General features: G+C 38.8%; 1 protein-coding gene across 4 annotated transcripts in view; it reads right to left on the reverse strand.

Moving 5' to 3' along the window:
- Nucleotides 1-934: 934 nt before the first annotated feature.
- Nucleotides 935-15,767, reverse strand: part of TM6SF1 (transmembrane 6 superfamily member 1) — a 29,195-nt gene continuing 14,362 nt past the window's right edge. For 2 of the 4 annotated variants that reach the window (XM_037729132.1, XM_037729133.1), the window contains 4 exons: nt 12,709-12,813; nt 10,511-10,603; nt 9,408-9,527; nt 935-1,576 (listed from right to left, as the gene is read on the reverse strand). In XM_037729132.1, the coding sequence (XP_037585060.1) occupies nt 1,385-1,576; nt 9,408-9,527; nt 10,511-10,603; nt 12,709-12,813 (510 nt within the window). In that variant the 3' untranslated portion in view covers nt 935-1,384. Of the gene's footprint in view, nt 1,577-7,146; nt 7,303-9,407; nt 9,528-10,510; nt 10,604-12,708; nt 12,814-14,558; nt 14,681-15,671; nt 15,755-15,767 lie in introns of those variants that run through there. The other 2 variants (XM_017502258.2, XM_037729134.1) reach the window with 2 other exon arrangements.

The following is a 15,767-nucleotide window of genomic DNA, read 5'->3' on the forward strand; positions in this document are numbered from 1 at the left end:
CAATTTCCAAAGCAGCAGTGAAATGCTGGAGAGAGCAGGTGAGGGTTTTTTTTTTTTTTTTCTTTCTTTTTTTTAAGCACTCTCTGGGTTTTAGATTATTTGAAAACACTGAGGGGGATGATGGGGAAATGACTACATGATTTGCTTACACGTGCATATTTACCAGCCCAGTAGACCCTAGATTTTGTAACTTGATATTATCCATGCATTGATTTGTATCCCATTTTCTTTTGGTTTTCTTGGTGAGAGCTAATAAAAACATGAGAAAATGTGAGCAGATCTAAAAGCCTAGGGCCGTTAATGATGATGGCAGCTAAGGGTATGAAAGCACCCATCCATTTATCATTCCAGGACATACTGAGGAGGTGGCTGTACTTTTGGTGCATTTCTTTCATTGTGTAAATACTGATTTTCTTTAGTATACTCAACATACAATCCCAAACATGAAAAGTTCATAAAAAGATAGTAGGAATGTCAATCTAATACTTTTTCCTTAAAAGGTACTTTTTAATTTTGAATATTTGAATGTACTTTTAAATTAATGAAATTTAATTAATTCATCAAAAGGCCTCTTCATTGCCCACACTGAAACATAAGGGGAATGCAGATGGCATTTTGAATTGGAATATACAACTCACAGATTTTCTTTAAAAAGCAATTTTATGTGTATATATAAAATGTTTCAAATTTTAATAAGATTTGTCTCCATAAGAGGCCAAAAATAATTTTATTAAAAATATACACGAAATACAATAGAAATATTTCCAGCCACCAATAAAATAAGTGTTCATTAAGGGTAGTGATAAAGTTATTGATCCCTATTTAGCTATTTAACTTCACATAAAAAAATTTGTAAAAGTAATTTTCTTAAAACATCAGCAAATAATAAACCTTCCTTTGGAAAACATTTTTCAAACATTTAAAAATATTCTGATGATTTGCCTTTTATATTGAGGTTCATAATGAAACATATACGTATTGCAAAAGTTATTTCTCCAATCTGCATTCACTGTTTTGAATTTTTTAATATGCATAGGCCATATTCTCTTGAATAGTCTCATTTCATGCTCACTGTTGTAGGCACTAAACTGTAATGTTTTACACTTACAATTATTTCATATGTCAAATAGAATATTGAGATGGATGGTCACGTTTATTCACAAATGATTCTATTTCTTTATACAAACTGTTTCTCAAGAATTTCAGTTTTCCTTCAAAAAAAATTTACTCACACAATACCACATAGCTCACACATATAGTGCAGAGCAAGAATGTACATATTCTTAAGCATTCATATATGGGAAGAGAGTGAAATGGGACAAAATATCAGTACCAGTATAACAAAAGTCAGCAATTTAGAAAGGAAGAACATGAAGTAATATTTTTATTCCACTTTTTCTTCTGCCTTTGTTTTTATGAAGAACTCTGGTTGGTAGATACAACGATAGGCCAAGAGCTGAGGAAGAACTCCATATGCTATGTTTAATGTTAAAAAAAGGATTTTTGCTTCTTCAGGGACTCTGTAGACATAAGCAGTTCTAGCATGAAGAGAAGCACCAATGTGAGAAAACTGGGCCTGTTGCATTAAAAAAAAAAAAAAAATCGGGTAAGCATGAAATGTGTTCAGTTGGATGCACGATGAGTTCTGAATGGGTCATTCAGGCTACGTTTCTGTGCCCTCAAAACCAGTCTCACCTGCAGGCAAAATACCTTCAAACAGTACAGAGTCTTTCATGTGAGAGTCTTTCATTAAATTTAGTCCTTGATTAAATTTAGGGCCATTCTTGATATAACTGTTCAAATAAAGTAGACATTATTTAGTGTGGTTTTATCATGCCAGTTGTGTTTTTTAACCAACAAGTACCCCTTACCAAACATTAGTGGCTCAATCTAATAGAAAAATCTGAATAAAATGTCAAATTTTTTTCTTACTTGCATCCTGAGGATCCTACATAGAGACTCAGTTGTGGTTCACAAATCGTGTTCCAATAAAAATGAAAAAAGTGCAGAATTTTTAAAAACTGAAATATTTTTATCATAACAAACTATTGAAAGGGAAGCACTGGGGACCTCAGCTTCATTTACCAGTCTTTCATCTACTCCTTGGAGCAAGAGCTCATAGCCCTTTCACTGTGTATTTTTTGTTTATTCATTTTTTCATGTATTTTTTCTGCAGCTTTTAAAATACTAAGTGTTGTTTGTAAGATAAGGTTGTTATCAACTTGAGTGGAGGTAGGAGTTCGGTTTCTCTTTGTTAAATGGTAAATGTACATGCAGGCAACCTTTTCAAATCAAATTATAATTTATTTAGAAGTATGACTTGCCAGCACTATCTGCATTTGCAAAACGGCCTCCCTCTCTACTTATATACTTGTTCAGAAAACACATTCAGTAAGTGCCAATTGGTCTTTTTTTGTATTTTTCACAAGCTCAGAGGAAAATCGCATTGGAAAGGGTAATACAGACCACAGCAGGATTAAAAACTCCTGTCAGAGAATTTCCCCAGAAGGCTTGTAATCATTATAAAATGCACCTCTGGAGTCTGCGTTTTTATATCTTGCTGAAATTCAAGATATATATGAATGAAGGATTGGGAATCTAAATGTAATAAGTTGTAAATTATCAGTTCATTAGGATGAAAGACAAAAGACTGCACTGTAAAGAAGGCATAGAAGTAACAAAAATGAAGAACTAAATACTTTGCTTTAAATACATATAAGTTAGTTTACATTTCCTTCCATATGAAACCAATTTATTCTGCTGAGTGATTCACAGATAAAGATGTTACCACTTGACTTCACCATGACAAGAAAAGGACAAATTTTTATAAGCAGCATCTTTATGAATTTTTATCAGTGGCAGATATTTTAATGTGCTGCAGTTTTACAAATTCCTGATATATTCTGGAGACCTCTGGTACATTTTTGCTACTCTGGAAATATAAATTAAATTAGCATGATGTATTGCCAAGGACCAACATGTGGATTATATGTACTATGATCCATGATGCACTGAGAGGACTCGGCCCTCAGATACACCTCCCCTGGGTAGATGCCCAGGCAGAACCCAGCAAATATATTTGCATCTCTGGGCTCTGAAGGCAAAAGACGTTGAGAGTAAGGAGCACTTCCAGGGCTGCTGTGAGGAGGTGCTTTCTGGACATGTTTGGAACCCTGAGCAGGAGCATAGCTCCCATACTATTTTTCCTTAGGGCCTATTTTGAATAGTAGTGTTTTTCTGAAAATATAACCAAACATTTTCTTCTGGACTAGAGGCCAAATTTGAACCCTGATTTACAGAAATGTGGGTTTGGTGGTTCTATCTTTATAGATACTTGTACACATCACAAAATCACCAAATTTGGGGAAATGCCACCCATACTTTGAGAGAATAAATACATCATGAACAGTTGTACCTACTTGCATAGGGAAGCCTGCATAAAAAGTCAGTGATTCCATAGACTCTTTACCGGCACTAACCAGTGCAGTTAATACCTCATTTTCGTGAACAGCAAACTCATGGCAAAATTAAAAAATGATTCATGGCTGGGTGCAGTGGCTCACGCCTATAATCCCAGCACTTTGGGAGGCCAAGGTGGGTGGATGACCTGAGGTCAGGAGTTTAAGACCAGCCTGGCCAACATAGTGAAACCCCATCTCTACTAAAAATACAAAAAATTAGCCAGGCGTGGTGGCAGGGACCTGTAATCTCAGCTACTTGGGAGGCTGAGGCAGGAGAATTGCTTGAACCCGGGAGGTGGAGGTTGCAGTGAGCCAAGATCACACCATTGCACTGCAGCCTGGGGGACAGAGCAAGACTCTGTCTAAAAAAAAAAGAAAAAGAAAAAAAAGAAAAAGATTTATGTCCTTAGATTAGATTGTAAGCCCACTGGGCAGGTACCGTGTCTAATGTTTTGTGTGGCTCCTATCACGTTGTTAGAGCTCAATAAACATTCAGCAACAATGGACTTGTGACTGTCAAAATACGAAAAGGATCTACAAAGCATTTCTCTTTTTTATGTATTTTAGTAGGCCTCTTTATTCACAATTATTTAACAAGGCACAAAGATTTTAACATTCTTAATCAAAAGAGGCGTTTGTATGTGAGAGAAAAACTCTGAGGCCAGTTGTGTGCAGCTTCCAGTACTGCTCATAGTTCTAATGGGTGTATTTATGGTGGCCACACCTCCAGCTGAGCAAGCACCTGACCATATCTTTCTCCTAAGGCATAGGACGTTAAGTGTTCAGGGTTCTGAAGTTCAGAAAAACCTCAGTCTCACCTGAGGAGGTTTCCTTCCCTTCCCAAGCACATAGCTAATAAGGGGCTGCAGGCCGTCTCCTGGGTGATGTTCCCAGCAGCATGAGGCCTCTCATGGCAGGACCTGAAGGGCTCAGCCTGAGCCTGTGCTGGGGTCAGGTAGCTCAGTGAACTCAGTGCTGCTGAATTAACAGGAGGCCCAGGATTATAGGTATGAGTTGTTGATCCTAGCTATTTCTCCAGAATTTAGCAGTGTGAGATTGAGTCTCTAATAATTTTCTTCCACTTCATTCTCAATCATTTTCACATTACAGAAATAATTAAGAGAGATACTGTGATTTTTTTTTTTTAAGAATGGATTATTGGAATGGCAAATGAGACATAAGGTGAACAAAGGTTAAATTTTAATAGCTGTTTTCTTACATGTATAGAGACAGTCTATAAAGGATAACTAAAAAAGTCAATTCTGGTTCCAGAAGGAAGAACTAAAAGAGTGTTACATGTCCATGTGAATGTTATAGGCAGAATACTAAGGTGACCACTGGGACGATAGCTAGGCTCTTTGGCTAATATAGTATAAATAGCTAATCCAGAACTGTTACCTTTTCTTAGGGTTTTCTGAGCAACATAGTTTAGTGGGTTCAGAACATTGACTTTGGAACTAGACATCCAGAGTGAAATCACAGCTCCATCACAAACCAGCAGTATAGCCTTGGCTGAGGTATGGAACTCACCTCATAGGTTGTTATGAGGGTTCAATGAGTTCATGTTTGTGACATGCTTAGAGATTGCCAAGCACTTGCACAAATGCAAAACTGAAATACCTATTCATGATCTGGTGCTCCGCTTTGTTGAAAACCTGGGCTCTTTGTTTTTGACTTTTTTACTGTGAGTTTCTCCATGAAAAGATAATAAGCACATAAAGATGTTAAATCCAGTATAATTTAATACTAAAGATGTTTAGCAGTGAATCACACCAGAAACAAATGAATAAAACGAGATTTGCATTAGTATCCCAACTATCCATGTTCTTCCTGAACCTTTACTTTGAAATTTTTCTTAACATCTCCATGAAGGAAAACCATATAAAATTTACTTCCAGGCTAAGCGTGATGGCTCATGCCTGTAATCCCAGCACTTTGGGAGGCCAAGGCAGGAGGGTCACTTGAGTCCAGGAGTTCAAGACCAGCCTGGGCAACATAGCAAGACCCTGTCTGAATTTTTTTAAAAATTATAAAAAAAAGAAATTTACTTCCAGTAGAGTCAACTCCTCACAATCAAATTATTCACACATAAGCATCCATATCTCTCTGTGAGAAAAAGACATGGCATGGCACCTACATAGCCAGGGAGTTAGAGAGCCTGAGGGCAGCACCTGACCGAAGTGGAACAGAACCTGCTTCACTGGCTATGGGATGGCAGGCTCCTTACCAGGCCCATGGTGAGTCTGTCCCAAAGCTTTCTCCCAGTTTCTTTGTTTTCTTGGTAATTATATACAATACATGTAATTTAGTTTGTCTACAGATTAATCTTCTGAAAAACATAAGGCATTTCTCCTCCAAAATCTTACAGGGAGTATTCTACCAGTAATAATGGCAACAAAGAGTTACATAGCTACTATGTGCCAGACACTGTTCTAAGCCCTTTACATATATTACCTCATCCAACCATCACAGCAACTCCATGAGAAAGCTACTGTTACTATCCTCTCTTTCAGAAGAGGAAACTGAGGATCAGAGAAGTAAAGTAGGCCTGGTCATTGTCCTCATCAACACAGACTAGAATCTGAACCAGTCTACCTCCAGAACTTATGCTCCTAACCATATGAACTCTACTAGCTCTGACTTTTTTTTTTCTTTTTCAGTGATATTTTAGCAGAGAAAATGCTTCGATTGATAGGAAATGCTAATAAGTGGATCTAAGCAGCCTATAATGCCTTTCAAATTACACTTGCAGCTTTAATCCTATGGTTAGCATTTTATATGAAAAGATAGCTGGGTTATGAGTAAGTCCCCAGTGGAACTCTTTGGTCTAAAATGTGTCCTGGTTTCATTTTATTCAGTCTTCTTTTACTCTTTCCTTGATCTTTTGATTTCTGAAAGCAGCAGATTTGGCAGACTCCTGCATTGTCTGAAATCAGGGACCCAATAACTACTCACTATTTCTTTTTTCTTTTCTTTTTTTAAGACATCCTCGCTTTGTTACCCAGGCTAGAGTACAATGGTGCGATCTCAGCTCACAATAACCTCCACCTCCTCAGTTGAAGCAATTCTCCTGCCTCAACCTCCCAAGTAGCTGAGATTACAGATGCCTACCACCACACCTGGCTAATTTTTTTGTATTTTAATGGAAACAGAGTTTCACCATGTTGGCCAGGCTGGTCTCAAACTCCTGACCTTAGGTGATCCACCTGCCTTGTCCTCCCAAAGTGCAGGGATTACAGGCATGAGCCACCAAGGCCGGCAACTATTCAGTATTTCTTCCATTGGCCTATACTGATGAAGAACTTTTCAAAAAAAATTTTTTTATTATTAAGTTACATAGACTCTTGAGAGTTCACTAGATGCTTCAGTAAAAGTAAGTTTTAGTAAAGTTAGTGGGATCATGAATGCATAAGGTTTCTAAATAAGAATGGCAATTTTAGCAAGCAAAGATGCTTATGGAAGTTACAGAAAGTGCCTTGTTTCTGGGGTGGGGAGAGAGACAGGGTCTCTCCCAGGCTGGAGAGTGCAGTGACACAATCTTGGCTCACTGCAACCTCTGCCTCCGGAATTCAAGTGATCCTCCCACTTCAGCCTCCCTAGTAGCTAGGACTACAGGCATGTGCCATCATGCAGCCTAATTTTTGTATTTGTAGAGATGGGGTTTTACCATGTCGCCCAGGCTGGTCTCAAATTCCTGACCTCAAACAATCCACCCACTTTGGACTCCTAAAGTACTGGGATTACAGGCATGAGCCACCACACCTGGCAGGAGAGTGCTTTCTGTGATGAATGTGTCAGATACTCCCCTGAGAGGAGACTCCATTTCATAAGCAAGTATTTGCTAAGTACAAAACAAATCACATAGCTAATTCAGTATTCTGATTTTGTGCGTTGTTTAGTTGTGGCATGACTTCTTTTCCTTAGCCTATACTCTATAAGCAGGTAGTTTTTGATTGTTGGTTGGTTTTGCCGGGCACAGTGGCTCAGGCCTGTAATCCTAGCACTTTGGGAGGCCGAGGCGGGCGGATCACGAGGTCAAGAGATTGAGACCATCCTGACCAACATGGTGAAACCCCGTCTCTTAAAATACAGAAGTTAGCTCACGCCTGTAGTCCCAGCTACTCGGGAGGCTGAGGCAGGAGAATTGCTTGAACCCAGGAGGCGAAGATTGCAGTGAGCCGAGATTGCGCCACTGCACTCCAGCCTGGCGACAGAGTGAGACTCTGTCTCAAAAAAAAAAAAAAAAAGGATTACTCCAAGTTTCTGGCTTGAGTTGCTAGATGCAATTGGACTGTTTATACAGATAATGAGAAAATGGAAGAGAATTTGTGGGGACATCAGGTTCTACTTTATACATTAAATCTGAGATACTAGTGAGACATGCAAGTAAAAACACTTGAGTTTGGAATTAAATACAGGAGTCTGGAGCAGTTTGGGCTGAAGGTAGAAAATTGGAAGTCATCAGCTTATAGTTGGTATTGAAAGATACAAAAATAAAGATCTAAAATACGGAAATAAAGCCCAAGGACTGAGGAATCTGGTATTTAGAGGTCTACAAAGGAAAAACAACCAGCAAAGAGCAGTAAATGTTACTTCTCTTCCTCCTTAAGCCCCTCAAGGAAAGGACAGGAACCATTACTTCTGGATGCTACATCAACTTTTTTGATACTAATATTCTAATTTTATAATTCATTACCTCAAACTGAAAGGATTTATGCACTGTCCCCTTAAATACTATGTTTTTTCAACCCTGCGACTCCTAGTATGTCTTGCAATCGTGGTTATTATACCATGCATATAATTGACTGTACAAGCTTACAGTGTCTGGATGAACCTCATTCTTATAAATGCTCGAAAAGAACAAGGTGAAGCTAATGTTTTTAAATGATAAGTTCATTTGTTTTATTTCTAGTAAGAACAAATGATGAAATTACTTAATAATTTTCTTCCTTGTTCAGAAGATTGATTTGTGTTGCTAGTTCTCTTGTTTAAAAATGTGCTTTATGGGCCGGGCGCGGTGGCTCACGCCTGTAATCCCAGCACTTTGGGAGGCCGAGGTGGGTGGATCACGAGGTCAAGAGATCAAGACCATCCTGGTCAACATGGTGAAACCCCGTCTCTACTAAAAATACAAAAAATTAGCTGGACATGGTGGCACGTGCCTGTAATCCCAGCTACTCAGGAGGCTGAGGCAGGAGAATTGCCTGAACCCAGGAGACGGAGGTTGCGGTGAGCCGAGATCGCGCCATTGCACTCCAGCCTGGGTAACAAGAGCAAAACTCCGTCCCAAAAAAAAAAAAAAAAAAAAAAAAAAAGTAAACCAAAAAACAAAAAAAAAAAGAAAAAAACCCCCACAAAAAAAAAAAAAAAAAAAAAATGTGCTTTATGTTATATGTGAAGTTCTCCATAGATAATTTCATTTTCAGTTGAATGCAGTAAGCATTCACTGAGCACCTACTCTAGGCCAAGTATTTGGTTAGGTGCCAGTGGGAAATTAATCAAATGACAGGCCCAGAACATTTTTTAAACCAGTTTTCCTGGTTCTGTATAGCATAGTGTAGTGAAATTCTGAAGTTTTAAATTTGGATGGATATTTTGAAGATGACAGCTCCCAATACTTTTTCAGTAACCATGGTATTCAGAGATTGTGAAACAGTTCTATAAAACAACAGTGTCGCATGCTGGGTGTCTAACTTTGGGCAAATCACTTAACTTCACTGTCCAGCTTCCTCTTCTGTGTAACTGGATGGCACATCTACCATATAGTTACTGTGAGATTTAAATAAAATGTACTTGCAGAAATGTCTTCCAAAGAACTGCAGAACAAAAGGTGACATGTCTAATAGCTACTTCCTACTCTGAAACACTGAGCAGAGAAGTTTTTCACATATTCAGCAATGACAGCTAGACCACAAGTAAATCTTCTCAACAGAATAGTCTTAGTACCTGAGCCAGACCTCCAGCATGTATCAGTGTGATGTCAGGCATCCAGGAACATCCAGGAACTACTAAGCCATACAGTGCAGTCACAAAGTAAGGAACAGAATAGAACATATATGCCAGCATCTGTATTGAACAGAGAAATAACATCATCAGCAAATTAGCAGTCAACTTGGCCTGACTAAAAAATACAAAAAAATAAACTTTTTTTGCATTGATTATTTTATCTTATTATCTTTTTAAATCTGTTTTTTATTGTGCTTTAGGTTCTGGGGTACATGTGCAGATCATGCAGGATTGTTGCATAGGTACATACATGGCAATGTAGTTTGCTGCCTCCATCTCCCCGTCACCTATATCTGGCATTTCTCCCCATGTTATCCCTCCCCAACCTCCCTACCCACCGCTATCCCTCCCCTGTTACCCCCAACAGACCCCAGTGTGTGATGCTCCCCTCCCTGTGTCCAAGTGTTCTCATTGTTCAACACCTGCCTATGAATGAGAACATGTGGTGTTTGATTTTCTGTTCTTGTGTCAGTTTGCTGAGAATGATGGTTTCCAGATTCATCCATGTCCCTACAAAGGACACGAACTCATCGTTTTTTATGGCTGCATGGTATTTCATGGTATAGATGTGCCACATTTTCCTTGTCTAGTCTATCATCGATGGGCATTTGGGTTGTTTCCAGGTCTTTGCTATTGTAAACAGTGCCACAGTGAACATATGTGTGCATGTGTCTTTATAATAGAACGATTTATAATCCTTTGGATATATACCCAGTAATGGGATTGCTGGGTCAAATGGAGTTTCAATTTCTAGGTCTTTGAGGAAGTGCCACACTGTCTTCCACAATGGTTGAACTAATTTGCACTCCCACCAACAGTGGAAAAGCACTCCTATTTCTCCACATCCTCTCCAGCATCTGTTGTCTCCAGATTTTTTAATGATCGCCACTCTAACTGGCGTGAGATGGTATCTCAATGTGGTTTTGATTTGCATTTCTTTGCATTTTTGTCTTTGAAAATATTAATTCCTATTTCCTATATGGGACTCATTTTTTAAAAGAAAATTAATTTTAGAAAAATCTCAGGCTTCATAACTACTTGACCTGAATTTTAGGATATGCAGCAGGATCCTTTAGATAGGGCTCTTGAAATTGCGTATATAATCGGCAGAGCTCAGATGGGCAATCCAAAGCAATCTAAGAACAGAAAAAGACTCATTATAAAAATACAATCACATCTGGTTCTTAGGTTTGCTGATAAGGCTAAATGTGCCAGGTTTAGTCACAAGTTGCTTTGCTGTTTAACAAAAAGTATGCATTGTAGAGGTTCACCAATGAAGGGAATGTTTTGCAGATTTACTCTTAAGGAAGTTAAGCAGAGGTTAATTATGGTGCAGGAAATGGAAAGTAATGCTCTATTCTTGGGTACCTTTCAGAGTTTAAATATCTAGGTTTGGCCAGCCAAAGCACAGCTTGCTTTGAATTATGAGTTTCACTTTTCCTGGAAATAACTAGCCCACTATTCCCTACACAAAGAAAAGTATATTTCTACACCAAATTCATCTTACTATGCATTGCAAGATTTGAAAATAGCACCCCCCTCTCTCCAGTGCCTCATAGAGTATATGACCTTTGGAAGCAGTAAAAACTATTGATTTGAAAGCAAAGTCCTCTTGCACGGAATTCTCTTTAGCACCTTACTAGGTCCCTTCTGAGTCACCTTCCTCCCCTCAGGCACCATTCCTTATGTCTTTAGCCATAAATGTTAGCATATATGAACACAGGACAGTGGCAGAGTTGGTAAAAATGGCCCCAATCCAAAAGCCCATCTGCAAAAGCCCTACCCGCCATGCATGCACACCCACACATGCACACATTTTCTCATGTGCACAGGGAAGGGGATATGGCTGTGCAAGAATACGGGTGGGGCCCACTATTTTTTGTTGTTGAACTTTAAGAATTACAACAAACTAACCAAAGAACAGTTTCAGTGGCCCTATGGTCTCAGCAAAGCTATGGCCTTGCCTTCTGTACTTCTCTTCCCCATGCTCCTCCTCCTGTTAGCTAACTCTCTTCCAGAAAGTTTCTCACATTCCACAGATAAAGATAACTCTTAAAACAGCTTATTGGCCCTGAACCCAGCCAGCTGCACAGGCCCCTGATAGGCCAAGGACCCTGAAATAATAAGTCACCCACATGGGCTTACACTTGCCACTCTACTACCCAACTGTTATGCAACACCAAAAGGCTTAGAATAGTAATTGTCACTGAAGCTGAATATAATTAGCAATATAATAATAAACTTCCCAAATTTATTTCTACTAAGAAGAAATCAAACTGAGATATTGTGAAGGATCACTGATGAATAAAAATAGTTAACAGTAATCATTTACTACGTATAAGACCCTCTACCAAGTGTTTGATGTACATTATTTAATCTCCAAAACAATACTGTAGTAGGTAGTGTTATTTTACAGAGAGGAAGACAGAGTCAAAGAGATTAAGTAGTTTTTCCAAGGCCACACAGCTAGTAAATGGCGAGGATTCTAACTTCAAAGCCTGTGGGTCTTTTTCCTAACCTCTGCAGTAAAATATTAATAAAGAGAAAATAGAAAACATGAAATGCTCACATGCCTTTAATGTATTTCAGTCACATCAATGCAGACTCTAGGCCTGAGCTGAATTTACTCAACACTATTCTTATCACTGAGACATTCCCACAACCCTACATACACGTGAATTGTTGATCTGGTACGCCTTCCTCAGTCCCATCGCCCCTACTCCTGAGAGCCCAGGGATGCTCTGTGCCACAGTTGTATTGCAGTCCTAGGGTGCCATCCTTAGCCAAAGATAATTACATTTAAATCAGAAACATCAAAGGAATTAAAAAAAAAAAAGACTCTGATGGCTGATTTTTCAGATGCCCTAAAACCAGGAGGAAGGTGCTTCTGAGTAGAGCTTGATCTAAGGATGGGAGGAGGTGACAGCAGGAGGCTGGGGCCAGAAACATCAAAGGAATAAAAAAGAAGGGGACTCTGATGGCTGATTTTTTAGATGCCCTAAAACCAGGAGGAAGATGCTTCTGAGTAGAGCTTGATCTAAGGATGGGAGGAGGTGACAGCAGGAGGCTGGGGTCGGGAGCAGCAGGAAGCAAGTCCAGGGCTTCAGGCTTTGATGAAAGGAATGGTTTGTCAGTTTGCTAAGAAGTCTGATAGAAAAACAAAAACATATTTCTAAGTTTTTTCCATTTGGAAATATGAATAGTTTCACAATGTTACGTTATCATGATCTGTTATGCTTACCAAACCTCTGAACAGGCAAAATCCAGTTGCCAGGAGAAGACACACGACCAACACTAAATCAAATGGTCTTCTCAGCAGGTCTTTTGTTTGGGCTTCTTGAATAACCTAAAACAGAGTTGCTACCTAAAGAGCAGGCTCAAAGTGTCAAAGAAGAATCTGAAATCTGAAACATTAAATGTCATGATGATGGATAAGAGAATTTTAAAGGTTCACAATTTATATCATAAATTACTGGCCATGGATTTTGAGGAACATCATTTCCCTCCTCAAGTCTCGCTATCTGTGAAATGAAGAGTTTGGGCCAAATGATCTCTTGAAGGGCCCCTGTAGCTCTATGAGTCCACATTTTTTCTTAAAATGACATTTTAATGATAAGAAATGTTTAAAATAAACCATAAACCTGCTGCACCACTATTAACTGTTGGGTATACTTTTCCAGTAATACATGTAGATACATACACACACACACTCTACATATATACACACATATTTTTCACAAAAGTAGGACTTAGTATATAAACAAATCTGTATTTGTTCTTTTTTGCCCTCCACATCTACCTATATTATAAACACTTTCCTATGATTAAAAATTTTCTAAAACTGAATACCATGTGAAAAAACACACTTTAGCTATTCTCCCACTGTTGGATATTTAGGCATTTTTTCACTGTTAGACTTAATGTAATGATGAACAACTTTGTATGTAAATCTTTGGTGGTATCTGTGTGAGGATTTCCTGAGGATAGGGCTCTAGAAGCAGAATTATTGGGTTCCAGGGTTAAATTTGTTAAGGTCGATGACATGGCCAAATTGCTTTGCAGAGCAATTCTGAATTTATGTTCCTGTCAGTACTGTATGACAATGCCCTGCTTGGCCCTGGCTGTCACTGTGTTTTCACATTAAAAATAATGATAAGCAGTTCTGCATGCCTCATGGCATACCTACTCTGTTGATACACTGACATAGAGCCTTCAGAAGTGGTAGAGCCAGGACTAAGGATGGACTATTTGCTTTTTCTTTTTAACAGCCACCTCTTTCCTCGGCGGAATGTAAGACAGTACCAGCTGTCGGTGTGTCAGCCTGAGTTTACATAGCAGGTGTCTAAATGTTTACAAATGAAGTATTTGTCAATTAAAATGTATTTTAATGAATTCTATTGAAAATCTTTTGTAAAATGAATAGTTGTATTCTGAGTATCTCCAGTAATTCGTATTTTCATGTATCAGTTTTGCTTAAAAGATCTTGCTAAATGGTCTAATACCTAGAAAAGGAAAAGAAACATAGAGAAACTAGCTTAGAAACGAAGACCTAAACAGAGTATCTGCCAGGCCAGTATTGTTTCACCTTGACCACCTTGGCTGTGAATGGAAGGGAGGTGTCTCAGATGTCCTGTAGCCAGTTTCCGTGGGCCTGGATCTCTGGAGTCAAGATTGTACGGCTATGTGGACTACCTTGAGGAGCAGTGTCCCTCCAGTGTCCTCTTGGGGCAGTAAATGAATAGGTGTCACAAAGGAGCCCAGGTGCTCAAAATCCAGGCCATTAGCAACCGTAGACAAACCACACGCTATGGACTTCACTCAACACACTAATGTAGAATGTGATAGTTAGAGCCAGTGTGAGCACTGGCACAGGAAGCTCCCCAAAGTATGGCCTTGCCAACAGAAGCACATGTATTGAGACAGAAACAGATCTTCTTGCCCACATTAAGATGTAAGTTAATGCTACATAATCAAAACAGTCACACTTTGGATGCCCCAAATGCTACAGTCCTCAGAGGCACAGTTCAGTGGCCAGTGGATGTGAATAAACCCTATGAGTTTGAGAACAGGGTACATCAAAAATAAAATCACCTTTGAGGGGTAATTATAATTTTCTGATGGCTGATTATAAATTCTGAAACCAGCCCAGACAGGAAGACAAGTATATGGTATGCTTAAGAAAAAAGCAGGGCAAATTCGTGTTCCATACTTCCCTATTTAAAAGAGAGAAAGAGAAAGAAGTTACCAAAAGCATATCTAACACCAGTAATGTTTAGGATACCTCCCCTTCTCAAGTCATGTAAAATTTTGCTGTGGGCCAGACAATATTTTTAATGAGGCCAAATTAAAAAGGTCAATTTAAAATACTAGATGTATATTAACAGGCATGTCTTATCTACGGTATTTTAAAAGCATATTTAATATAATATTCTGCTTGAGCCCAGGAGGTCAAGGCTGCAGTGAGCTATGGCTGTACCACTGCAACCCAGCCTGGGCAACAGAGTAAGATCCTGTCTCAAAAAATACATCTGTAATCCCAGCATTTTGGGAAGCCAAGGCGAGTGAATCACAAGGTCAGGAGTTTGAGACCAGCCTGGCCAATATGGTGAAACCGCATCTCTATTTTAAAAAATTACAAAAATTTATCCGGGCATGATGGTGGACGCCTGTAGTCCCAGCTTCTCGGGAAGCTGAAGCAGGAGAATTGCTTGAACCCGGGAGGTGGAGGTTGCAGTGGGTCAAGATCATGCCACTGCACTCCAGCCTGGGCAACAGAAAAAAAAAAATACATCTAGATAGGTATCTATATATGTTTGTATATATCTATATCTATATATAATATCCTGATTTCCTGCACACATTAATGTAATATCCAAGTACACTTTTGGAGTTCTCATAATGTGTTAGGAGTTACATACTACCATGCTAAATGTAGCCATAAACACCATATTCACTCCCTCAAGATCCTTCTAAAAAAACAGGAATCCCTGATACTTGACTGCCAAACTGTTCAATGCACACTTCTGAAAATTGCTCAAAAGCACTTCTTAAAAGGTATTTTTTAAAGGTGAGAAAAAGGAATTATTCTGCAAAACAGGTTTTTGGTAAGCTTGGAATCACTTGGTTCTATTATAACCAAGATAGCTTCTGTATTTAAAAAGCCCCATTGTTTTAGAAAAGTGAGTTTTAAGATAAAGTTCTTACCTACAATGTTTCCTGGCACAAAAACAACCACACTCATAATAATAGATCCAACCCAATATAGGCCAATGGTTCTGTAACTTTCCCTGTAAAAAAAAA

The sequence above is a fragment of the Cebus imitator genome, unplaced genomic scaffold (genome assembly GCF_001604975.1).
Source record: "Cebus imitator isolate Cc_AM_T3 unplaced genomic scaffold, Cebus_imitator-1.0 Scaffold295, whole genome shotgun sequence".
Classification (NCBI taxonomy): domain Eukaryota; kingdom Metazoa; phylum Chordata; class Mammalia; order Primates; family Cebidae; genus Cebus; species Cebus imitator.